This window comes from Mesoplodon bidens, assembly GCF_964165515.1.
Source record: "Mesoplodon bidens genome assembly, chromosome: 18".
Taxonomy (NCBI): domain Eukaryota; kingdom Metazoa; phylum Chordata; class Mammalia; order Artiodactyla; family Ziphiidae; genus Mesoplodon; species Mesoplodon bidens.
In genome coordinates, this window is record NC_138175.1 from 55,259,536 (window position 1) to 55,285,354 (window position 25,819).

The 25,819-nt window shown below is 41.2% G+C and overlaps 1 protein-coding gene across 1 annotated transcript; it reads right to left on the reverse strand.

Moving 5' to 3' along the window:
• Positions 1-6,219: 6,219 nt before the first annotated feature.
• ZNF613 (zinc finger protein 613) lies at positions 6,220-15,903 on the reverse strand (the record flags this gene model as incomplete). The annotated part of the gene is made up of 4 exons (XM_081216279.1): positions 6,220-8,069; positions 12,813-12,908; positions 13,179-13,305; positions 15,769-15,903. The coding sequence occupies 4 exons, from the start codon at positions 15,901-15,903 to the stop codon at positions 6,505-6,507; spliced, it is 1,923 nt and encodes a 640-aa protein (XP_081072405.1). The 3' UTR covers positions 6,220-6,504.
• Positions 15,904-25,819: the final 9,916 nt, after the last annotated feature.

Genomic DNA, 25,819 nt, shown 5'->3' on the forward strand with positions numbered 1-25,819 from the left:
TCTCAAAGAAATTTGGGGGCGGGGGGAAGGGACCCAAACCAAGCCTAGCAACAATTGAAGGAGAACTGGCTAGTGGAATGCTGGCTGGAGGGGGTGTTGGAGGAAGCTGCATTTGAGGCTGAGAACCTCTGAGGAGGGTATTGGTCTGAGACTGGGCAAAACGCAGGATTATACAGCTCTTGTTCTGACTGGTACGGAGGGAAACGGGGAACACGGTCCATCAGGGGCTGCGCACAGCAACGAAGACCCAATGCAACCAAAAATAAAATAAATAAATTTATTTTTTTTAAAAAAGCTCTGAGAAAGGGAAGTGATTCTGTTAAGTATTGCGGCCCAACTGATTAAGCCCCACTCCCAATAACTGTACAACCTGGCTCAGAGAAACTTCGAAGGGTTAATCATTCATTTATTGACCCAGCAGATGTTTATAAAATGCGTACTCTGTGGCAAACACAGGTCTGGGTGCTGGAAATATGAAAGGTATAAACGCAGACAAAAATAACACTTTTTTTTCGTGGAGCTGTACATTGTACTGTTACAGACCAGGGTTCTTGGCCTCTTTAATCAATAGAAATTGGTAACAGGCCAGATAAGAAACTCGGGCAAGGCTTTATTGTGACTGGTGCTGCAGCAGGAGGGAGAGAAACAAGTAACAGGTTCCCTTTATTGCTGGGGGTAGGGGTGTGGGGAGCTGGTCCCTTAAATGGGGTGAGGGTAGGGCGCAGGTCCAGGGGTGGGGCAGGAGGGTGGCTTAGGTAGTCTGCCCATCCCCTGTAGGGCTGTGTGCAGGGATTAAGCACAGGACCCTGCTTTTGCTCTCAGTACCTCAGAAGTGGCAGATGGGTTTTTGTCTTCTTGTATCTTGTTCATAATTAGCCCCAACTGTGCATGCACAGCAGTTATTTTTAGTCCCTTCTATTATAGTTTCATTGTATTCTGTTGCTGGAGGAGACTTTTGTCCAGGTGCAAGCACGGCAGCAAAGTGTCCCAGATCCCAGCCTGTCTCACTACTGGTGTGCAGAATGGAAAAGTGAAGTTACTTGGTTTTATTTCCTCATTACAGCGAGTGTTATGATTCCCACCTACAACTATGGCCTAAAATGCCTGGAGGGTAGAGCATTGAACAAAAGACTTTAGTCTGAAGCCTTAAGATATAATGGAATTTGCTTCTCTAGGTTTTGGATTTGCGTGGGACCTGTCACCCCTTTTTCCTTACGATTTATCTCTCTTAGAATGGGAATATCTATCCCACCTCTGTCCCACCATTGTATTTTGGAAGCACATAACTTACCTGTTTTCAGGGGTCCAAAGCTGGAGAGGAGTTTTGCCTCAGGGTGAATTGTACCTCAAGTCTTACCCATCTGACTTAGATGAGACTTTGGATATAGACTTTATTTTTTTTTTTTAACATTGTATTTTATTTTATTTTGGCTGCACTGGGTTTTCGTTGCTGTGTGGGCTTTCTCTAGTTGCGGTGAGCAGGGGCTACTCTTTGTTGCAGTGCGTGGGCTTCTCATTGCTGTGGCTTCTCTTGTTGCGGAGCATGGGCTCTAGGCACACGGCTTCAGTAGTTGCGCTGATGGGCTTAGTTGCTCCACGGCATGTGGGATCTTCCCGTCCCAGGGATCGAACCCATGTCCCTTGCCCTGGCAGGCGGATTTCAACCACTGCACCACCAGAGAATGCCTGGATATAGATTTTAGAGTTAATGTTGGAATGAGTTAAGACTTTTGGGGCTGTTGGGATGGAATGTATGTATTTTGCATGCAAGAGGGACATGAAATGGAGGGGACAGGGCCAGTGTAGGAATATTATGGACTGAATGTTTGTGTCTCCTCAGATTCACATTTTGAAGCCCTAAGACCCAGTGTGGCTCTATTCAGAGATGGGGCTCCTAAGGTAAGTAATTAAGGTTAAATGAGGTTGTAAGGGTGGGGCTCCAGGAAGTTTAGTGTCCTTATTTATAAGAAGAGAAACCAGAAAGCAGTGTCTCACCAGAAACTATATCTGCTGGAACCTAGATCTTGGACTTCTAGCCTCTGGAACTATGAGAAAATTAATTTCTGTTGTTTAAGCCACCTACTCTGGTATTTTGTTATGGCAAGGAGAGCAGTCTAATACAGTGGTGAATTATGTGGTTTATAAAATTAGACAACTTTTAACCGACTTTGCATTCTTTGGATAAACCCAGTGTAGTCATGAAGTATTTATCTTTTTAAAATGTTGCTTAATGTGTTCAGTAGAAACCTGGGAAACATTTGTGGGGTCATGGTGGAAGGAATATGCTTTTGGATCAAGCAAATTTAATATGGGCTTACTATGGATTGATTCTGGCTTTGATGTGTGAGCTCAGTGAGAATGGCTCTAACAGTTTGCTTGGTTGGTTGACTGAAACTTGACTCAAAGGTGAACTATATTAAAGTTTAAATGCCAGAAATTCCTTGTTCCACATTCTGTAAAGTATCCAAAAGTATATGGAGTTAGGAAAGCTAATGTAGATTTGTCATGTAAAACCAGCTTACCCATCCCCTAAATACATATCCCAGGAGTATCCAGAAGACAGTCTCTTCAGTGAAGCTAATCTGGCTACAGAAAATGGAAGTATACTATTATAAGATTCTGTTACTATACACAAAGAGGTATATATAATAATACTTATACTGACAAGTTAATGATACATGCGGTAAACTAAAGGAACCACTTAAATAACAAAATTATGGGGAATTCCCTGGTGGTCTAGTGGTTAGACTTCGTGCTTCCACTGCTGGGGGCCCGGGGTTTCAATCTCTGGTCAGGGAACTAAGATCCCACAAGCCGTGCATGGCGCAGCCATAAATAAATGAATGAATGAATGAATGAATAAATGCTAATAAGCCAATAAAGAAGATAAATAATCATAAGACATACTCAGTTATTCCAAAAGATGGTAGGAAAAGGGGAGCAAAGCTTAGATGGGGGCTTCCCTGGTAGTGCAGTGGTTAAGAATCCGCCTGCCAATGCAGGGAACATGGGTTCGAGCCCTGGCCCGGGAAGATCCCACATGCCGCGGGGCAACTAAGCCTGTGCGCCACAGCTACTGAGTCTGCGTGCCACAACTACTGAGGTCCGTGTGCCTGGAGCCTGTGCTCTGCAACAGGAGAGGCCACCACGATGAGAAGCCCACTCACCGCAACAGAGTAGCTCCCGCTTGCTGCAACTAGAGAAAGCCCACGCACAGCAACAAAGACCCAGCACAAGGCAAAAATATAAATTAAAAAAAAAAAGGATAGATTGGATGAATAGCAAATTGTACATTTTTAATCTCAACCTAACTACATTCTCACATTAACATAAATGATCTAAACACCCCAATAAAGACATATTGTCAACTCGATAAAAAAGCAAGGCCTAACTATATGATGCCTTCTAGAAAACCACTTTAAATATTAAGTGACAGGTCAAAAGTAAACCATGTTAAATAGAGATATGAAAGATATAAAAAGAAAGTCCCAAGTCAAATTTCTAGAGATTAAAAACTACAATTTGAAAGAAAACATACACTGATGGAATTAATGGCAATTAGACACTGCATAAGAAAAGATTAGTTAACTTTAAGACACTACAATAGAAACTATCCAAAATGATACACGGGGCTGTGCTGGGGGGTCTTAAAAAGCATGAGCAGTTTTTTAACCTATTTGCGTAGGCAAAAGAAAAGACCAGTGAAGTTGATGACAAGGCAAAAGAAACTCACATACAAAGAGAACAAAAGCTAATAAAAGCTTTTATTATAAAGAGAAAAGCCTTGGGGCTTCCCTGGTGGCGCAGTGGTTGAGAGTCCGCCTGCCGATGCAGGGGACATGGGTTCGTGCCCCGGTCTGGGAAGATCCCACATGCCGCGGAGCGGCTGGGCCCGTGAGCCATGGCCGCTGAGCCTATGTGTCCGGAGCCTGTGCTCCGCAACGGGAGAGGCCACAACAGTGAGAGGCCCGTGTACCGCAAAAAAAAAAAAAAAAGAAAAAAAAGCCTTGAGTTCTCAGCCAATGGGGTAAGAGGTATCATTGTGAGGAATGCCAGGTGGTAATCTCTCAAACTGCCATCTACTCTCTTTTCAAGATAGTGAATGAAGAAACAATATTATGGGAGGGCTTATAAAATATGAACATGTAATGTATAAAATATTTTTTAAACCCCATTACACATTGTTATAATTAACATGTTAATCACTTCTCTACCTTTTTGATCCAATGGAACAGTTATAACTGTTGATATAGTTATCATACTGTCCTTGTTTGCTCAGTCTAGCATCGTCAGTTTCAGGTCACTTCTGATTGGTTTTTCTCAATATTGGTCACACTTTCTGGCTTTTATGCATGCTTGGTAATTTTTGTTTGGATGACAAACATTGTTAGTTAATGTGTTTGCACTCCTATAAATATTCTTGAGGTTTGTTTTGAGATACATTAAAGTTACTTGGAAACATTAAAGTTACTTGGTCCTTTCTGATCCTACTTTAGATCTCAGTTGAGCAAGACCAGATTGCTTATTGGATGAGACTCAGCCAATTAACAGTGAGTGCCTACTCTATGTCAGGCATTCTAGACATCTGGTATATAGGGGTTAACAGAAGGTCCCTAAACAGTAGAAGTACTTGTTACTTCTTCATGAAGTTTACAGTCTAAATTTTACAGACTATAACTTACATTCAAGACCTTATATTTGAGCACAAACTCAGGAAGATGATACTTGTTATTTGATATTTGTTATATTTGTGCTTTGTATTGAAACTGATATAGTAATGTTTATACATGACCTAAAATCCTCATATATTCCACATTAAAATCCTTAAGAAAATAATTGAGATGTTCTCTCCAAGTGATTCTAAGTTTTTACATCATGTGTTTTTTAAAAATCATTTACAATGCCATTAAGATACCTCATCTACTTACATGCCTCCACTCCTAGCTTCTCCCTAAGGGACCTGACCTCATGCCCTTCCTCAAATCCCAGTTTTCCAGCAGTAGACTTGGTCTGAACCTTAACGCTACATCAGTTTTATGCCAGTCCCTACTGACATTACTCCTGGCTACAGCTCAGTAATTATAGAGATTCTGAAAATATTTGCCAGATTGGTTAAAGGCCTATAGTATTCCAGTCTAGAACCAGATTCAGCCCACACTTCCAGAACTCCTTGACCTATTCCCAATCTGATTCAGTCGATCCAGCTCTGTGAAGTATGAGATACCAGGCCAAAGTTGATTCTATGAAGATCTACTTTTCTCTTCCTCATGTTACACTCAAACATGTAAGACTCAAGAGTCCCTGAGTTGAGCGGAAATGGAACCACCCCAACATTCTTCCTGACATCTATATCCATTCCATCAATGAGGCAAAGGGAAGGGTTGGGCAGGGAGCTATCTCCAGAAGGAAGAATGCAGCTGAATAGTTATCCAGTTTAGACTTTCACATTCCCAGGATTCTGAGAATAATTTGGATAATCAGAGAAGGGGAAGAATTAGGATGGAAGCAAGAAGAGTCATCTTAATTTGTGTTCAAATTGCCCATCTTATTTTCATGTTTTCAGAAAAAAAATTACCAAGAGTTATGTTGGAATGTATTTCGTTAGTTAATTTATAGGTTTAAATTACTAATTGTCCTTGGGCTTTCAGTTCATTTTGCAAGCCTGATTTCACTACCTTTTCAAGTCTAGAAAATTTTAAAAATCACATTTATAGTGACCTTTATGGTATAATGCTTAGTCTTATTTATAAATTGATCTTAAGCTCATCCAAGGACATTAAGTTACATTTATGAATTTAATATTCATTTCTGTTGAGGGAATTCAGTTGTCTGAAATAATATTTAAATAAATTTAGAGCCTAAGAAATGTGGCAGCTAATCATATATTGGGTGGGCATTGAAGATAATTTTTTTTAAAAAAAAGAAAAAGAATCCACAATTAGGAGAAATGAGTATAACGTGATAACCTTAACCAGTGATGTGGGGTAGACTCTCTTTCTCCTTAAAATTATGGAATCATAAGCATAGTAACTAGGAATATGGTTCAAGGTTTCCTGTCCAAAAATTCACATCAGGTATATTGTGTAATATATTATGAAGTGGGAATTGGTACATAAAGCTCTCGAATATTTCTCATTTTCACAGGCTTTGCTTCACAAGAACTTTAGTAAGATATTCCACAATTAGTGTGTTCACAGTGTTTTATTTGTATATGATTTCATCAGCTAATGGATGGGGCAGAAAACCCTGCCACATTCACTGCCTTCCAAGTTTCTCTGCAGTATGTAATGACACCTACTGAGGGAAGGACTTTACCACTCTCATATTTTTACACACTATAAGCTTGCTGATGACCTTTGGTAATCACTGATAATAGGGTCTACTTTGCAAAACACAGAGCTTTCCTAACCTCTGCCTTCATAGGTTTGCTATTTATACATAACCATATAATCAGCTATACATTATTGCTCAAGGCTTTTCCAAATAGAATGTACCAGTTTTTTCCTATGTGTTTTTTGTGACATAAAATAAGATGTAATTGACCACTGAAGGCATAACCACATTCATTGCATTCATGAAGTTTCTCTCCTGCACAAACTCTCTGTTATCTCCTGAGGGTGCACCTCTGGCATCTGGCTGTTCCATAAGGGCTACATTCCTATCTGCTAGGAGCCCACTGATGTTTAATGATGTCTGAGGGGTTGCAGAAGGCATCTGTACAGTCACCATATTAACAGGGTTTTCCCCCTGCATGAGTTCACTAGTATCTAATAAGCTGTGACCCTCTGTAGAAGGATATTCCACCTTCACTGAATCTACTTGTTTCTCTCTTGTGTGTGTCCTCTTATGTTTAACCAAGCATGACATGTGGGAGAAAGCTTTCCCACACTCATTGCATCCATAGGGCCTCTCTCCCGTGTGAGTTCTTTGATGGACAATGAGCATTGTCTTTGTAGTGAAGGCTTTCCCACAGTCACTGCATGCATAGGGTTTCTCTCCTGTGTGAATTCTCTGATGTTTAATGAGTCCTGATTTCTGTGAACAAGATTTTCCACAGTCAGTACATACAAAGGGAGTCTTTCCTGTATGAAATCGCTGATGTGCTATGAGGCATGCCTTCTGGCTGAAGGCCTTACCACATTCAGTGCATCCATAGGGTTTCTCTCCAGTGTGAGTTCGTTGATGTATAATAAGATTGCCTTTCTGTATGAAACCTTTTCCACATTCACTGCATATATAGGATTTCTCTCCTGTATGAATTTTCTGGTGCAGAATGAGCTGTGATTTTCTGGAGAAACCTTTCCCACACTCATTGCATACATGGGGTTTTTCTCCTCTTTTGTTTCTCTGATGTATAATGAGCTCTGCCTTCCTAAAGAAGGCTTTGCCACATTCAGGACATTCATAGGGTTTCTCTCCTGTATGAGTTCTCTGGTGTTCAGTTAGCTTGAACTTTCTGTAGAATGCTTTCCCACATACACTGCATACATGGGGTTTATTTCCTGTATGAGTCTTCTGGTGTTCAGTAAGCTGAAATTTCCTGAGGAAGGCTTTTCCACATTCACGGCACTCATGGGGTTTCTCTCCTTTGTGAGTTCGCTGATGTTCAGTGAGCTTGAACTTCTTGGAGAAGGTTTTCCCACACACACTACATCCGTGGGGTTTCTTTCCTGTATGAATTCTCTTATGTTCATTGAGCCGAGACTTCTTGAGGAAGGCTTTCCCACATTCAGTACATTCGTGGGTGTTCTCTATTTTGTGTATGTCCCGATGTTTAATTTCAGTATGAGTTTGCTCACGATCAGCATGGAGAAAGGATCTCCCATCTCCATTAAACTCAGCAGGCTCCATTTCTTTGCAGCTTATACTCAGGTTGATTATATCTAAATATGATTTCAAAGTTTTCCCATGTAAATCAAATACATCATGATTTGGCCTTAAAGGAAAACAACTTTTGCTCTGATAAATAATATTCTCAAATGCATTCTGTTCATAACACTGTTCCAACCTCTTCAGTATCTTTTGGTTTTGCCAGTGTGGCTGCATATGATCATCCACTTTCTCAATTTCTAGGAAAGAGAACAATGAACCCTTCCATGAGTATCATATGGAATAAAACTACTTCAGAAATACCTTGGGGGACTTCCCTGGTGGGCCAGTGGTTAAGACTTTGCCTTCCAATGCAGGGGGTGCGGGTTCGGTGCCTTGCTGGGGAGCTGGGATCCCGCATGCCTCATGGCCATAAAACCAAAACATAAAACAGAAGCAATATTGTAACAAATTCAATAAAGACTTAAAAAAAAATACCTTGGGGGTGAGCTGGCTCTTTAAAGGAAAACCTATGATATCAAATATAAAAGAAATTCCAAGTATAAAAGTACCTTATCTTTTTTTTAAAAAAAATTTTCACAATTGTTGTTAAATATATATGATAAATTTTACCATTTTAACCATTTTTAAGTGTATATTTATGTGGCATTAAGTATAATCATATTGTTGTACAACCATCATGACCATTCATCTCTAGTTCTGTTTCATCTTCCCCAACTGAAAAACTCTGTATCCATTAAACACTAACTCCTGTCTGTTGGAAATGGTTAAAGACAAAGTAATACAAAACACCAAACAACCCAAAAGATAACAGCCATCAGGGTAAAAATTCTTTACTTTCACTGAAGCCAAATTCTGTGGGTGGAAAGGGAAACAGTAAAATAAGATAAGGAATAAAGTAGGCAGTTGCAAGCGTGACAGTGGTTTGAAGAAGCAAAGGAAATAAGAAGTGGAAGATATCAGGATTTATTTGGAAGGAAGAATAAACAAGACTCACTAATGGAGTTGACGTGAGGAGAGGTAACAAAAGAGGGAATCAAGTGTATGCCTAAGTATTTGGCTTGACCCATTGGGTAGCTGGGTAGTGCCTTTTAACAAGATGAGGAATATCGCTGAACTTCAGAATGTGAGGGGAACCAAGTTCAGAATATGAGGGAAACCAAGTACATTTTGAAACATATCATCTTTGAGATAATATCCAAGCACAGACACGGAAAAGCCAGTCAGATGATAAGACTTGAGTAAGGTCTTGACTGAAAATAGCAATGTGGAAACATCAGTATGTAAATATTATTTAAGGGGACTTCCCTGGCAGTCCAGTGGTTAGGACTCGGCACTTTCACTGCCATGGGCCCAGGTTCAATCCTGGTTGGGGAACTAAGATCCCGCAAGTTGCACAGCGCAGCCAAAAAAAAAAAACCCAAAACATAAAAATACATATTATTTAAGGTCAGAGTATTGTATGAGATCATTTTCTGACAAACATGAAGACTGAAAAAAGATGAAGGCACAGACGAAAGCTTTAGTCATTCAACATAGAGTTTTGGGTTTCCTAGAGCCCACTGAAGAGACCCTAACATAACCACGCTGGTAGAGATAGAAGCAGACGTGGGTGTTAGAACATATACATCAAAGAGGCAACTCAGAATGTTGGACATACAGGTCATGATTTCAAGAAAATTCTAACAGACTCTTGGGTGCTCATCCTGTTGCTAAAACATGCCATTCTTCTTCATTAGGTAGACCATCATCAAATTCACTTTCCCAAAGCACCAATCTCATATTCTAACCTTGCATGGAGCTGTGACACATTCTCATACGTTCCCACAGAAAGAGGGACATGATGATCCTGATGGACTTTCACAACAGGCTAGTGGGGCACAGTCTTTTTTAGAAGCAGATCTGCTGCACCAGATATGGGAATGCTCACCTTCTTAACTATTCTGTACCTATATGGATGTCATGGTGGAATTTTTCCCATTTCATTGTCCCTGATATACTAATCTCTCAACTTGCCAACAACAGCGTCTTCTTCCTTAATCATATAGTAATGTCTCTGCTGGCATTAATTAAAGGGTCTTACAGGACCACCTTCCTCCTGAATCAAGACTTGTGACAATTTTATCTTTAGTTTTTCTTAGAACATCTGGCTATACCTTATTATTTCTCTAATGCTGCCACTGAGGTTAAAAATAAGACTATCTAGAGTTAGAATATACAAAACCTAACCTCCACCATGCCTCCTTTATTATTAACACATAAAAGTCACAACAGTAAGTCTGGTGATAAAAGTTTACATTACCATGATGTACCCAGTTTATCTAAGTTTCCACTCCACTAGCTCCCCAACAAATATCTTCAAATATTGGTCTCCACATGGCTGGTTTCAGGCCAATCTTTTGACAGTCCCCACATGGCCTTGCACACTTCCAGTTTCTTGCCATGTTTCCTTATCATCTTAATTCAAAACTGAGCTATTTCTCTCACCTAAGATACTGTATGATACTATCACTCTTCATTCTCTCTATACCACTTTAGGCTACTTTTCTTCTGAATTTCTGAAATAGTCTCTGTATTTATTATTTACTTGAATTTTGTACAGCCTTCAATGATAGCAGAAACATTTCACACGTTCAAAAGCTTAATTTGTAAATATTAGATGAAGATTTCTCCTAGCTTTTCTCATAAAATCTTTGCTCTGAAAGACATTTCTTTGTTTCCCGCTAAATTTAGTCTCTTCTATCAAAAATCCTTAGCATCATCTTCCATCTGTTTTTTTCCCCTCTCACACTCCATACTGTGGGTTGAATGTGTCCCCCAAAGAGATATGTTTAAACCCTAACACCTAGTAGCTATGAATGTGACCCTATTTGGAATCAGGGTCTTTGCATATGTAATCAAGTTAAGACGAGGTCAAAATGGATTAGAGTGAACCCTAGTCCAATGACTGCGGTCCTTCTAAGGAGAGGGAGATTTGGCTACAGACACACAGAGACATACAGGAAGAAGGTCATGTAATAACAGAGGCAAAGACTGGAGTGACGTGTCTACAATCTAAGGAACATCAAAGATTTCTGGCCACTACCAGAAGCGAGGAATAGACAAGAAAGGATTCATTCCTAGATGTTTGAAAGGGAGCATGTCTCTACCAATACCTTGATTTTCAAATTCTAGCATCTAAAACTGTGAGAATACATTTCTGTTGTTTCAAGTCACCCAGTTTGTGGTAATTTGTTACCTAGGAAAAAACATACCCCATACCTACTTAAGTGGCAAATTCAGTCTTTATTGTTCCAGAATCTTCTCACACTATCTTCAAGCTGGGTTGAACTCACCAACAACCAGGTCTCACATCTGATTTTCTGCTTCAGCACCTGCCTATTGTAGTCTATTTTCTACTGATAGCCAAGGGGATACCTCTAAAACATAAATTATATCACGTCACTGCTATACCCTAATCCTTCTAAACGTTTTCTCATTAGGAGGAAGATCAAGTGTTTGAAATGGATGACAAGGCCCTATGTGACCAACTGACCTATTGCAAACCCCCAGTTATGACCCCATTGACCTCATCTCCAGTCATTTTCCATGCTGATGGTTTGGTGTTTACAGTCATTTTCACCACCAGACATAGTATCTGTGTATTTTTACCCATTTACTTTTATTGTGATAAATTACACATAACACAAAATTTACCATCTTAATCATTTCTGAGTGCACAGTTAAGTGTATTAAAATGGATTCACAATGGTGTATAACCATCATCACTATCTCTCTCCATTAACTCTTTTCATCTTATAAAACTGAAACTCTATTTTTGTTAAATTTCTGCCTCCTCTTCGAGAGTGGGGATTTAGGTGTTTGATAGAAGAGAAATTTCTGTGTCACAGCAATATGGTCAACTGGGACTTAATGCCATCAGACTATGAGGAGGAAAAGGATAGCTTTAGGGAAAAGAATCCAGCAACAAAATCTAAAGTTTAACTAAGAGAATGATTAATTAACAAATATAAAAAGGAACTACAGTAAGGTTGGCATGAGGTTTTATGATTTCATTTAGGCTAGGAAATGAGAATGAGAAATTTTAGAAATGTCTTTCCTAATTACACAAAGAACAGGAAGAGCAGAGGCATTAAATACAGGAGCCCAGAGGGTAGAGGAGATTCAAGGTAATACCAGGATTTAAGATGTACAGAAGTACAAAAGAATCTCAATTTTAAAAAGGATGTTGGAAAGGGATTTTCTGGGAGGGAAGATGGTTCTAGTTTCTCACACAAAGAGTGAACTCATTGGGAATTGCCATGAAGACAGGTTAAAATATATGGTACCAGCAGGTATATTAGACAGTGTTAAGGGACATGTCAATTGCAAGTCTCCACAAAGAGCTTAACACATTTGAATAAAGTAAGGTTTTATAGCCTGTGAGAGCAGAGGGATGACAACAGAACCTTTGAAGAATCTCAGAGTGGGTAAAAAGAAAAGCAAGCAGATGAATACACATTAAGAGACCACGTTACTACAAGAGTAAGGCACCTGAGGTGCAGTTGGATGTCATAAAGGGAAATAAATATTTCCCAATGGAGCAGGAAGGTGTATGAGTCAGAAGACAATGATGAATTCAAAGTTTTCTCTTAGAAGAGAGACACGGAAGGAGGAATTTCGTACCAAGAAATGTGAAAGGAACATAAAATCATACTCTAACAAGTAAAGAATGGGAGGATTCGAAAAACCAAGCAAGAATAATCCTAGGAGGGGGAAGGTTGACATCTAAGAAGAAATAAACAGGGATTCCTTCCAAGATGAGATAAAGTGGTATATTTTCCTCAAGTTCTTGCATAGAAAAAGAGCTCTCATATGAGGAAAGGGATACATGGAGGCTGTTTCTGTATCCTCAGACACCCTCACCACTGGGATGCCTTCTCTAAAGGACTAGAAAGTGATTTCCACAGCCTTCCCCCTCTTGCTGGTTCTCTCTCACTTACCTGGATGGGGGTGACTGTGAACTTCATCTTCTAAGGTCCATGGTGGTTCTCCTTGTTCCAACTTGGAGAGTATATCAGGTTTGCTAACTTGATACCCTGTTCGTGGGAAATAACAGAAGACTTAGGCTCATCAAATGGCACTAGGGATATGTGATGCTATGAGAATGGTACACTTTAGGGACTGCACGATCTGCATGTTTGGAAATTAAAGGCTTGTCTCTAAAACGCGGAGAGATTATACCTTCTCATCTGGGGCCAGGGGGAGGACTGAAAATCTCCCACTTCAGAGCACCACAGACACAACAACTCTTTCAGAAGCTGAAGAAAGAAAAGGCACCATCCAAGGGACACGGGAACCGTCCTCACCTACGGACACCAGGTTGCTATAGTTCTCCAGCATCACGTCCCTGTACAGGTCCTTCTGATCAGGGTCCAGGAGCTGCCACTCCTCCCACGTGAAGTCCATGGCCACATCCTTCAGTGTCAGCAATCCCTGTAACAACACAGTCCATGTGATAAGAGTGTTTCTCTCATTGTTGAAATGGAAGGTGTGAAATAATAGAAAATATATATAATGTTCTCTCTCCTTGGTTGCCGGCTTAGCGCTCCTAAAACCCTTGTAGTCTCCTAAATAATCAAAGCACTAGGAGCATCTTTTTTTTTTTTTTTTTTTTTTTTTTTTCTTTTTGCGGTATGCGGGCCTCTCACTCTTGTGGCCTCTCCCGTTGCGGAGCACAGGCTCCGGATGCGCAGGCCCAGCGGCCATGGCTCACGGGCCCAGCCGCTCCGCGGCATATGGGATCCTCCCAGACCGGGGCACGAACCCGTATCCCCTGCATCGGCAGGCGGACTCTCAACCACTGCGCCACCAGGGAGGCCCTAGGAGCATCTTTTGTTCTAACATTTGGTCTTTGAATTCAATCCTAATCTGACACTAACAACTCAGAGTTACCATCAGGCTCCACAGGCTGAAGAGCTCAGTCCCACAAGACTGCCTTCACTTCAGCCACCAGTCCAAAGTCCCAGATTCCAGGTTCCCTGCACTTGTGTCCAACTTATCTACAAATTTGGGGGTCCCCATAACTTCCCTGCTACGGTTTGATAATTTGCTAGAACTCAGGAAATTATTATGCTTACTCTTACAGTTTATTATAAAGGACATAAATGAATGGTCACATGAAGAGGCTCATAGAGCCAAATCTAAAAGGGTCCTGAGTGCAAGGGCCTCTGTCCCTGTCGAGTTGGGGTGAGTCACCCTCCCAGCAAGTGGACTGTTTGCCTACTTGGAAGCTCTCTGAACCCCGTTGGGGTTTTTACAGACATTCCATTACATAGGCATGACTGATTAAACCACTGCCTACTAGTGATAGAGCTCAATCTCCAGCCCCTCTCCTGTCTACTGAGATCAGAGGGTAGAGCCAGAAGTTCCAATCAAGGCTTGGTCTTTCTGGGGATCAGCTCCCATCCTGAAGCTCTCTAGGGGCCCATCCTAAGTCACCTCATTAGCATAAACTCACATATGGCTCAAAGGGGCTTGTTATGGATAAAAAAAGACACTCCTATCTCTCAGGAAATTCCAAAGGTTTTAGGAACTCTGTGCCAGGAACCAGAGACAAAGACTATATATATATATATATATATATATATATATATACACACACACACACACATACATATATATATTATTATACCACAACGAGTCACTTGTTTAAAAATAAAGGCAATAAGGAGGTGGGAGGTAACAACTAGATTCTTGGGGGGGTATTCTCTTTCATTTATCAAAATTTTATAAGCAATTGAACTTTTTCTGGTTAAATTTTCCTTACTGATCAATTATTTCATTTTTAATAGCTTTATCAACTTGGGGATTTAAATTTAGTGTCAATACATAACTGTCATCACGCACAAAAATACTGGTACCTCGTTGAATGGCACAGTAGCAGTACCAGGATTAGATGTAATTGCTTTAAACTGATCAAACATCAATTTGATGATTATTTTGCTAGTTTCAATATTTAGATGTTCTTCTTTTCAATATAGTTCACTAATTTTATTCCAATTAAATATAACAACTTCTAGCTCTTTCCTATCTACACAAAATATTTAACTTCTTTGGGCATGAAAAGTACAGTAATAACTAGATTTTGAACACAGGGAAGGGCTCTGTATTTTCTGAGATAAGGTAAAGTTCTAAAGCAAACTCTGTGGATCTCAAAACCCCAAGCCATTACCAAACAAGAATTTATAACTCCCTGTGGCCAAATCTGTACTGAAGCACCCGTTCTACAACCTGTTCAAAGATGTCCTTTGATAACTGTGCAAACCTTCCATTTTCCTGGGCACTCTAGGTTTTATTCAAGGATAAAACCAGCCCAAAACAAGTGTGGGTATATAAGTCACCAAGCTGTGGTCTTTTGAAAAACTGTGTGCACTGAATTCTACTTGGTCTAGTCCAGCAGAGGACTCAGAATAATCATATAAGAAACAGCCATACACAACCTGCTTGTATATCTATCAATATTAGAAGAATGCTATGAACACAATGAACGTTATCACCTCTAGAAAGAAACCAACAAAGAAATTTCCCAAGACTTAAGTACCATGAAATAGTGACATCTGAGGAAATGATCTGCCTTCTCCTCAGATTCAATGCATATCAGATAACTTACCATGATTCTCTGGTTGCAGTGGCTGACAGATTACATGCAAGTTGATGGTTTATGTAACCAGGAGGGACCTGCAGAGTCATACATTATATACCAACATTGGTCACGTAGTACGAAATCTACGAACAATATATACCTGATTCTACTTCATCTTGATTTTGAAAGTAGTTTATTTCTCCCCAGAGCCCATTTTTTCCCAATTTATACTTTTCATTTAATTGGACTGCTTTTTTATTTCAGGCTTCTGGAAATCCATGAGGGAATCAAGAATAAAACAAACCAAAAGTCACCTGAGCCTTTGTCATTTTCTTGTTTTGGGCAATGCCAAGTAACTGGGATGTTGTTTTTAGTCTCTTCTGGATCTGCCCTAAATTTCTGTTCCAAAATCTCAGTCTCAGGTAATGGATGTCCCACGAAATGACCATATGCAACTCCAGGAACCTCTTCCTCGTCCTTTACTTGATTTCTCTTGCTCCTCGAAGCCAGGACCTGTGGAGTGAAGAGTAAGTTCATTTGGGTGATATATTCCCTCTGGGCCCAGATGCTGTCACTGCTGCTGGTCACCCACCTTAAGTCAAGGCCAGTGCTTCTAACTGTCCCCTTATTTGATGCCCCTGAGGCAGTAAAACATAACAATCTAAATGGGGGGAGGTACGCCTTTCTTCTGTGAAGTACAAGTAGTATGAGTGAGAGAGGGAAGATGGGAAAGGAAAACCAGCACAGCACAAAGCCTGGCAGAAGAATGGCAGAAGACTTCTCACACAGATCAGTTTTGGGAAGGTGAGGCTCTGGACATTTTTTCCCTTAAAATCACATGTGTCCACATACTCCTTTGTAGTGGGTTGAATGGTGCCCCCCCCAAAGATATGTTCACATCTTAACCCCATGAACATGTGAATGTGATCTGATTTGGTAAAAGGGTCTTTGCAAATGTAATTATACAGATCTCAAGATGAGAACATCCAGGATTATCCAGGTAGGCCCTAAAATCTAATGAGTGTCCTTATACCAGACACACTGAGAAGAAACACACAGGGAAGATGAGACCATGTGAAGACAGAGGCAGACATCAGTTATGCTGCCACAAGCCAAGGAATGCCTGGAGAATCTGGCAGAAAAGGAGAAGGAAGTGAATGGACATTTGCAGGTATGCTGGAGATCCCTAAGATGACGCCCAGATTCAGTGATTCCTTAGGACTCCCAAGATTTAGCACATAACTGATTCATTACCATGAAAGTATACAAGGCAAAATCAGCAAAGGGAAAAGGTGTGGCAAAGTCTGGGGGAAAACGAGGCACAAGCTTCCAAGAGTCCTGTCTCCATGAAGTCACAGAGGATATGCTCACTTCCCCAGCAACAAGTTGTGATAACTCATGTGAAATGTGTTAGCTTATTAGAGACTCGGTGCTCATGGCTTTTATGGGGGGGCTATTCCTAGTACATACCAAAATTCCAGAATCCCAGAGGAAGACAGGTGTTCAAGACAAACCATATTGTTTGAAAGAAGAGTCTTGGCACAGTGAGCCACTCCTGATAGGGAAGAGTGGGAACCCTCCCAAAATCTAAGTTCCCAGATGCCAGGGATGGCATCTTATCAGCAGGCCTTTCCAAGGAGAACAGTCTCAGGTCAGCTATGTCAACTCTTTGCACAGCAAGGAACCAAGAGTGTCTGCTACAATATATTAATACATTAGAAAAGTCACATGACCGCCAAAATCAATGCTGAGAAAAATATTTCATAAAAATCCAACATCTATTTCAAATTTGAGCCCTGGGTGGGTTAGGAATTCATTATTGCCTTAGCATGAAAAAACAAAACACGACCTATAGTTTTTTAAAAAAATACAGGGCTTCCCTGGTGGCGCAGTGGTTGAGAGTCCACCTGCCGATGCAGGGGACGTGGGTTCATGCCCGGTCCAGGAGGATCCCACATGCCGCGGAGCGGCTAGGCCTGTGAGCCATGGCCACTGAGCCTGCGTGTCTGGAGCCTGTGCTCCGCAACGGGAGAGGCCACAACAGTGAGAGGCCTGCGTACCGCAAAAAAAAAAAAAAACCCATACCATATACTACCATCTTCATCTGTTTCTAAAACACAAAACAAGAGTATGTGTTGTTTGTAGATACATACACATCTAGTAAAAGTATGAAAATATGCATAATATATAACAAGATAGCAGTTATCCACGGGAAGAGAAGGGGGGAAATAGAAGATGATGTGACTTAAGTTGTATCTGTATATCTTTCAAAAAGAAAAAGAACTGGGGCTTCCCTGGTGGCACAGTGGTTGAGAGTCCACCTGCCGATGCAGGGGACACGGGTTCGTGCCCCAGTCCAGGAAGATCCCACATGCCACGGAGCGGCTGGGCCCGTGAGCCATGGCCGCTGAGCCTGCGCTTCCGGAGCCTGTGCTCTGCATCAGGAGAGGCCACAACAGTGAGAGGCCCGCGTACCACAAAAAAAAAAAAAAAGAAAAGAAAAAGAGGGCCTCCCTGGTGGCGCAGTGGTTGAGAGTCCGCCTGCCGATGCAGGGGATACGGGTTCGTGCCCCGGTCTGGGAGGATCCCATATGCCGCGGAGCGGCTGGGCCCGTGAGCCATGGCCGCTGGGCCTGCGCATCTGGAGCCTGTGCTCCGCAACGGGAGAGGCCACAACAGTGAGAGGCCCGCATACCGCAAAAAGAAAAAAAAAAAAAAAAAAAAAAAGAAGAAAAGAAAAAGAAAAGAAAAAGAACCATAATAAAAAAACAAAACTGAATAAATCCCACATATGTCCAGCTGAAAGCCAGAGATAAAAGCACTCACTAAGAGGACGGGTAGGTTTCTGTGTGTGTGTGTGTGCGTGTGTGCACACGTGTGCACGTGCTAGTGCAACAATACCATTATTTTTCACCACTGTTCTGGAAACACTCCCAATGCAGTCTGATAAAAGAATCAAGTAAGAATTACTAACATTAAAAAAAAGAATTACGGGCTTCCCTGGTGGCGCAGTGGTTGAGGGTCCACCTGCCGATGCAGGGGACATGGCTTCGTGCCCTAGTCCGGGAAGATCTCACATGCCGCGGGGTGGCTGGGTCCGTGAGCCATGGCCACTGGGCCTGCACGTCCAGAGCCTGTGCTCCCCAATGGGAGAGGCCATGGAGGTCAATTTTAATGAACACCAAAAATAAGAGTATTAAGTTAACTGACCAGTTATACAATCTATATGTAAATATTGACAGCATCGTTGAGTGACATTAGCAAAAATGGTGGAGTAGAGACCTCCAAGGGATTCCTCAGGAGCACTAAAAAAACTGACAAAAACTGTCAGAATCAACCTTACTGGAACTCTGGAAGATAGTCACTGGTTTACAGAAACAAAGTGAACACCTGACCAGGAGAAAGGCCACTGAAACAGGAGACTTTTTATGGCATTCTAAATTAGCCTTGGGGCTTCCCTGGTGGCGCAGTGGTTGAGAGTCCGCCTGCCGATGCAGGGGACGCGGGTTCGTGCCCCGGTCCAGGAGGATCCCACATGCCGCGGAGCGGCTGGGCCCGTGAGCCATGGCCGCTGAGCCTGCGCGTCCGGAGCCTGGGCTCCGCAACGGGAGAGGCCACAAAAGTGAGAAGCCCGCGTATCACAAAAAAAAAAATAAATAAAAAATAATAATAAATTAGCCTTGCCCCCACAGCCATTGTGGCAGAGCGGCAGCCTGTATTCCTGGTGTAGATGGATACCTGGACCTGTAGGGAGCAAAGTAAATCTTGTCCCCAAGGAATTGTTTTGACCTATTTGTGGGTTCCCTAAAGGACTGACACAAGAGGCCTGCATACAGTAGACACACGGAGAAGAACACGAGCTTTCACCTCTGTCTGGTACTTAGGCTCAGCAGAAGCAGGAAAAGAAGCCTAAGGCACTGTTATAAATGGCCTGGCTAAGTTTGAAGGAGTGCCCCAAACAGAGCCAATATGCAAAGAACTTAAAATCACTTTCTTTTCTTTTTTAAACTCAAAGAGTTCTACAGTGAGACACATAAAGTTCAAACTATCAAAAGCCAAAGACAGAGAATCTTCAAAGCAGCAAGAACCAACTGTCATATGTAATGGATATGAAATAAGATGAACAGCTGATTTCTATCAGAAACCACAGAGATCAGAAGGCAGTGGCTTCCTGGGACTTCCCTGGTGGTAAAGTGGTTAAGAATCCACTTGTCAATGCAGGGGACACAGGTTTGAGCCCTGATCTGGGAAGATCCCACATACCGTGGAGCAACTAAGTGCATGCACCACAACTACTGAGCCTGCCCTCCAGAGCCCACGTGCCACAACTACTGAGCCTGCATGCCACAACTACTGAAGCCCGCACACCTAGAGCCTGTGTTCCACAACAAGAGAAGCCACTGCAATGAGAAGCCCACACACTGCAACGAAGAGTAGCCCCCTCTCACCCCAACTAGAGAAAGCCAAAAATAAATAAATAAATTTATAAAAAGAAAAGAAAGAAAAGAAAAAGGCAGTGCCTTCTTAAATCAAACTGCCAAAAGAAAAACGTAGGAGGTAAAACTATTAAACTCTTAGATGAAAACCTAGGCATAAATCGACCTGACCTCAAATTTGACAACAGAGCGTTAGATATGACACCAAAAAATACAAAGAACAAAACAAAATAAGACTTTGTCGAAAACATTTTTTAAATTTATTTTATTTATTTATTTTTGGCTGCATTGAGTCTTCATTGCTGCATGTGGGCTTTCTCTAGTTGTGGCGAGTGGGGGCTACTCTTTGTTGTGGTGAACTGGCTTCTCATTGCGGTGGCTTCTCTTGTTGGGGAGCACGGGCTCTAGGTGCACGGGCTTCAGTGGTTGTGGCTCGCGGCCTCAGAGCGCAGGCTCAGTAGTTGTGGCGCACGGGCTGAGTTGCTCCGCGGCATGTGGGATCTTCCCAGACCAGGGCTGGAACCTGTGTCCCCTGCATTGGCAGGCGGATTCTTAACCACTGCACCACCAGGGAAGCCTTCATCAAAATTTAAAAGTAGTCTGTATAAGACGCTACCAAGAGAGTCAAAAGGAAACCCACAGAATGGGAGAAAATATTTGCAAATAATATAACTGATTAAGGGTCTAGTGAGTAGAATATATAAAGAACAATTACAGTTCAATAACAGAAAGACAATGTAAACAGTGAACAAAAAGACTTGAATAGACATTTCTCCAAAGAACGTATAAAGATGGCACATAAAAAGATGTTCCTCGGGCTTCCCTGGTGGCGCAATGGTTGGGAATCCGCCTGCCAATGCAGGGGATGCGGGTTCGTGCCCCAGTTCGGGAAGATCCCACATGCCGCGGAGTGGCTGGGCCTGTGAGCCAGGGCCGCTGAGCCTGCGCGTCTGGAGCCTGTGCTCCGCAGAGGGAGAGGGCACAAGGGTGAGAGGCCCGCGCAAAAAAAAAAAAAAAAAAAAGTTCCTTGTCATTTGTCATTAGGGAAACAAATCAGAATCACAATGAGATACCACTTTACCACTTCATACCCATCAGCATGGCCATAAAAATAAATAAATAAAATAATAAGTGTTAGCAAGGATGTGGAGAATTAGAATCCTCATACATTGCTGGAGGCAATGTAAAATGGTGCAGCCTCTGTGGAGTACGGTTTGGCAGTTACCCAAAAAGTTAAATACAGAATTACTACATGACTTAGCAATTCTGCTCTTAGGTATATGCCCAGTAGAACTGAAAGCAGGTATTAAAACTTGTACTCAAATTTCGGAGCTGCTCTACTCATGATAGCCAAAAGGTGGAAACAACCCAAATTCTATCAACAGATGAATGAATAAACAAAATCCATAAAGTGAAATATTAGCCATAAAGAGGAATAAAGTACTCATAGATGCTACAACATGAACCTTGAAAACAGTATGCTATCTGAAAGAAGTCAGAAATAACAGGCGACATATTATATGATTCCATTAATATGAAATGTCCAGAATAGGCAAATCCATAGAGACAGAAAGGCATTTAGTGGTTGCCAGGGACTGGTGAGGGAGACAGGAATGGGAAGTGAGTACTTAATGGATGCATAGTTTCCATCTGGGATGATAAAACACTTCTACAACTAGATAGTGGTGATGTTTGTACAATGTTGTGACTGTACTTAATGTCACTGAATTATATACTTTAAAATGGTTAAAATGATAAATCTTATGTTAAGTGTGTTTTACCACAAAAAGAAATTGATAGAATTATATAAAAGAAAATTAATGTCTGTTACATGGCGGAACATTTTAGTGGAATATTTTAACACTGTACACTGAAAATTTCAAAATAGTTATCACTGGTAACCAAAAATTTTACTTCTAGAAATTTCTGCAAAGGAAATAATGGCATAAGCATGCAAAGATACATATTCTTATAAATGTGTGTATATATATACATAAATGTATACATAATATATTTATATTTATGTATGTATACATAAATATACATATACATAAAGTATTATATAGATGCAGTGATAGAGGATTAACTGATTAGTATAAACTTTCAATGGAATACTGTGCAGCTATTTAAAAACATTCTATATGTAGTGAAAAAAATATGTAACTCAAAGTTATATGTAGCATAAATGTTTTTCTGCCATAATACAAAATGTGTAAAACATATGTCTGAAGAAAAATGCACAACCTAAAAGTTGAGACTTATGTGTTATTCAAGGGCCTTACGGGGACTGCAGCCTGGGAAGCAACCTCTCAGTAGCTGAGGAACTGCTGAGGTAAGGTAAGAAGGACCCAGGACATATACCTAAGTTTTTGCTGAAAAAGAAATATGTAGTTGAATGTGAAAAGATAACTGCTAATCACAAAAAAACCATATCTCAAGTTAATGATTTTAGTGGTTTTCTACGTATGGGAAGATGCAAGAGTCTGGGCTCGTTGAAATTATTCCTTAGATATGCATCTTAACAATCTAGGGCCAGTATCCTGTTTTTCCCCATCCTGAATTCTCCTCTGGGGGCACCATGGTTGGGGTGGGGGCGTGCTGATGCAGTGGCTGATGGCGGGCAACATTCCTTGTTTACTGGAATGGCAGGTGACATTTTTGTATGCATATATTTATACAGACATACCAAAAAATACCGATACCAAAAAGTTAAGGTGGTTATACCTAGATATTATTAGATAGGTCATTTTATTTTCTTAATTATCTTTTCACAAGTATGTAAAATATGTGTAATAGAATATAAAATTATTGTTGCCTAATTATTACTGTAAGTTTATGGTCTTTTAAGTTTTCATTACAAAAAAATGAGTAAATGACATGAGTGATAAATTTTACAAAGTATGAAAGTACAAACAGAAAAATATCAGCTGTTTATTTCTACCATGTATGTGCCACTAACCATCACAATTTTATATATTTTAATTCCCTTAATTCTCAGCAAACTTGAGAGAGGGACTAAACTTTTATTTGCACAAATGAAGAACAAGACTCAGGTTCAGTAACTAAATAAGTGTTCTGGACCCAATTCCAAACTGTGGTGGAGGGAAGGGGGTCCCCCCCCATACCACGAAGCAATTCTCCTGACACCAGCTGGGTATCCTACTTCAGTTCACTTCTGACACTGTCTGCCCAGAGACAGCATCAGATCCCACAGGTTAAGGGTTCAGTCCCACAAGACTGCCCTCCCACCTCCCGGCCACCCACCCACCATCACATAAGATGCCATTCCCAAGTCCAGATTATTGCCTGTACTTCTGACCAACTGGCTATAAATCACAGGTTCCCATGATCTTCTCCTCAGGTTCAATTAATTTGCTAGAGTGGCTCAAGAACTCAAATATTTTACATACTAGATTACCGGTTTATTATAAAAGAATATAACTCAGGAACAACCTGATGGAAGAGATGCAGTGGGGAAGGCATGAGGAAAGGGTGTGGAGCTTCCATGCCCTCTCCAGGAGAGCCACTCTCCCAGTACCCCCACGAGTTCACTAACCGGAAGCTCTCTGAATCCCTTCCTTTTAGGTTTTTACAAAGGCTTCATTATATAGGCATGATTGAGTAACTGGCTGTCCATTGGTGGTTGATTCCATCTCCAGCCCTTTCTCCTCCCAAGAGGTCAGGGAGTGAGACTGAAAGTTCCAACCCTCTAATCACATGGTTGGCAGTACAGACAACTAGCCCCATCCTTAGATGCATTCCAAAAGTCACTTCATTAAGATAAGAGACACCTTAATCACTTTGAAAAGTCCAAAGGTTTTAGGAACTCTGTGCCAGAAACGGGACAAAGACCAAATATTTCTTATTGAAAATCACACTATCACAGTTATTTACCCAAGTCATCAGTAAGAGCAAGAATCCAGATTTTTAAAAGCCAGATTCATTTCATTCGCAAATCCATACATTTGTCACTGGGACAATATTATTTGGAAATGCTCAGATCATTCACTTGGAAAATATAAAGGAATTAAGCTATTGGTAGAACTGTAGTTGATAGAAATGCTTAAGTATTTAGGGGAAAGTATACTGATGTCTGCAGTTTACTTTGAAATGCACCAAATTTTTTTAAAAAAAAGAAACAGGGACTTCCCTGGTGGTTCAGTGGGTAAGACTCCGAGCTTCCACTGCAGGGGGCGCGGGTTCCATCCCTGGTCGGGGAACTAAGATCCCGCCTGCCGCCCGGCGCGGCCAGAAAAATAAATAAATAAAAATAATCCAAAAATAGAAAGAAAACAAGATGAATTAATGAATGGAGGGATGGATAGATAACTGACATAGCAAATATAGTAAAATGTTAATGGTACAATCTAAGTGGTGGGTATAGTACATGTGCACTGTAAAATTCATTCAACTTTGCTATGTTTGGAATTTTTCATAATAAGATGTTGAGTTCTTAATTTCATAATGAACTGTTGAGTTGGAAAAAGCTATTAGTAATCATAAAATTTCAGTGTAGTAACCAAAAAAAAGTAGTAATATTTTTTAAAATTATTTTACTATGTTAAAGAAATTGAAAGGAGATAAAAATTAGAAGGAAAAAAAAAAGACCCTAGTTTCAATTGCAACAAAGGCAAAAAAACAGGAAGGAGATGTGGGTCACGGAAACAAACCCTCGGGTAAATACCAAATCCTAATGTAATCCTAAGTAATAACTAAGAGAATTTGTATTATGGAAATGTTTAGAATATGAAATTAACTTTTTTAAAAGAGGCAAATTACATCTGTGTTTCCATAGTTTATCTGAATTATGAAAATTAAGAGAAAAAAAGACAAAAATTGAAATATACTAACATTTGAATAAGAGTAGGGAAACAGAATTTGAGGGACCAGAAGGTTTATTTTACTGGTGTCAAAAAGAATCTGAAAAGAAATATCCAAGTAAACTCTCAGTAAGGAGGAAAGAAACCTCATCTTAAATAGGAAGTTTACCACGTTAGATTTGCTTAATGCTTGATCTCTCTAAATTTCGTATCTGTGGGGACGAAAGGAGAAGGTGATGTAGGACCCTAAGGAGACTTCTAAAGCTGTCCTTGGAGAGGAAAGTGGGCTTCAAGGACTGAAGGGAATTGTAGCGTTCATCTGGTCTATCTCACCCCTGGCTACTCCGTCACTGAGCGCCAAATGAATTCAAACACCACTTACATTGACAAATACCAACCCCCTCCCGTTCCCAATTACTGAGCCCTACTAACAAAGTGAACTGCAAAGACCCCAAACTCTGACCTCAGGACTCTGAGTCTTTGATTTCGATGGACCTTTAATGCACGACCACGAGAGCTCCCCCATGCCCGACAGCAAAGGCATCCCAACTTCAGACCCAGGGTGCCAGACCACCAGCTCTCCCCGCGGACTCTGCGGCTCCTACCTACACGGACGCCCACAGATCCTCTCTCACCCCTTAACCTATCCCACGGAGAGAGTCACACACTGACCTGATTTCCTCTTGATCCCACTCCGATCTCCTAGCGGCTACACTTGTGAATCCTTTCATTTCAAGTTCTCTAAAGCCAGCTTCGGCACCAGACTACGGCGGCCGATGAGGGACTGAAACTTTTCTACGCAGCACGGACAATTAGACTTCCAGCTTCTCCTTAGAGGGTAATGTGTCCGCGCCCTCTGCGCCGCGCCCTCTGCGCCTCGCCTCCCTGGGGGCAGCCATCTTTGAGTATTTATCATGCAGAACAGAGATGGCTGTTTCTGCGCCACGAATCCGGAAGGCTCGAGACCAGTAAAAGGCCCCTGAACTGTTCGCTCACCTGATACTTCATCCCCTGTGCGGCGAGGCTGGAAGAGTTGCGAACGACACTGCACAAGCTGCATAGAGTTTCAGAGGCTCAAGCTTATACAAGGCAAACATGGCGCGGGCGCC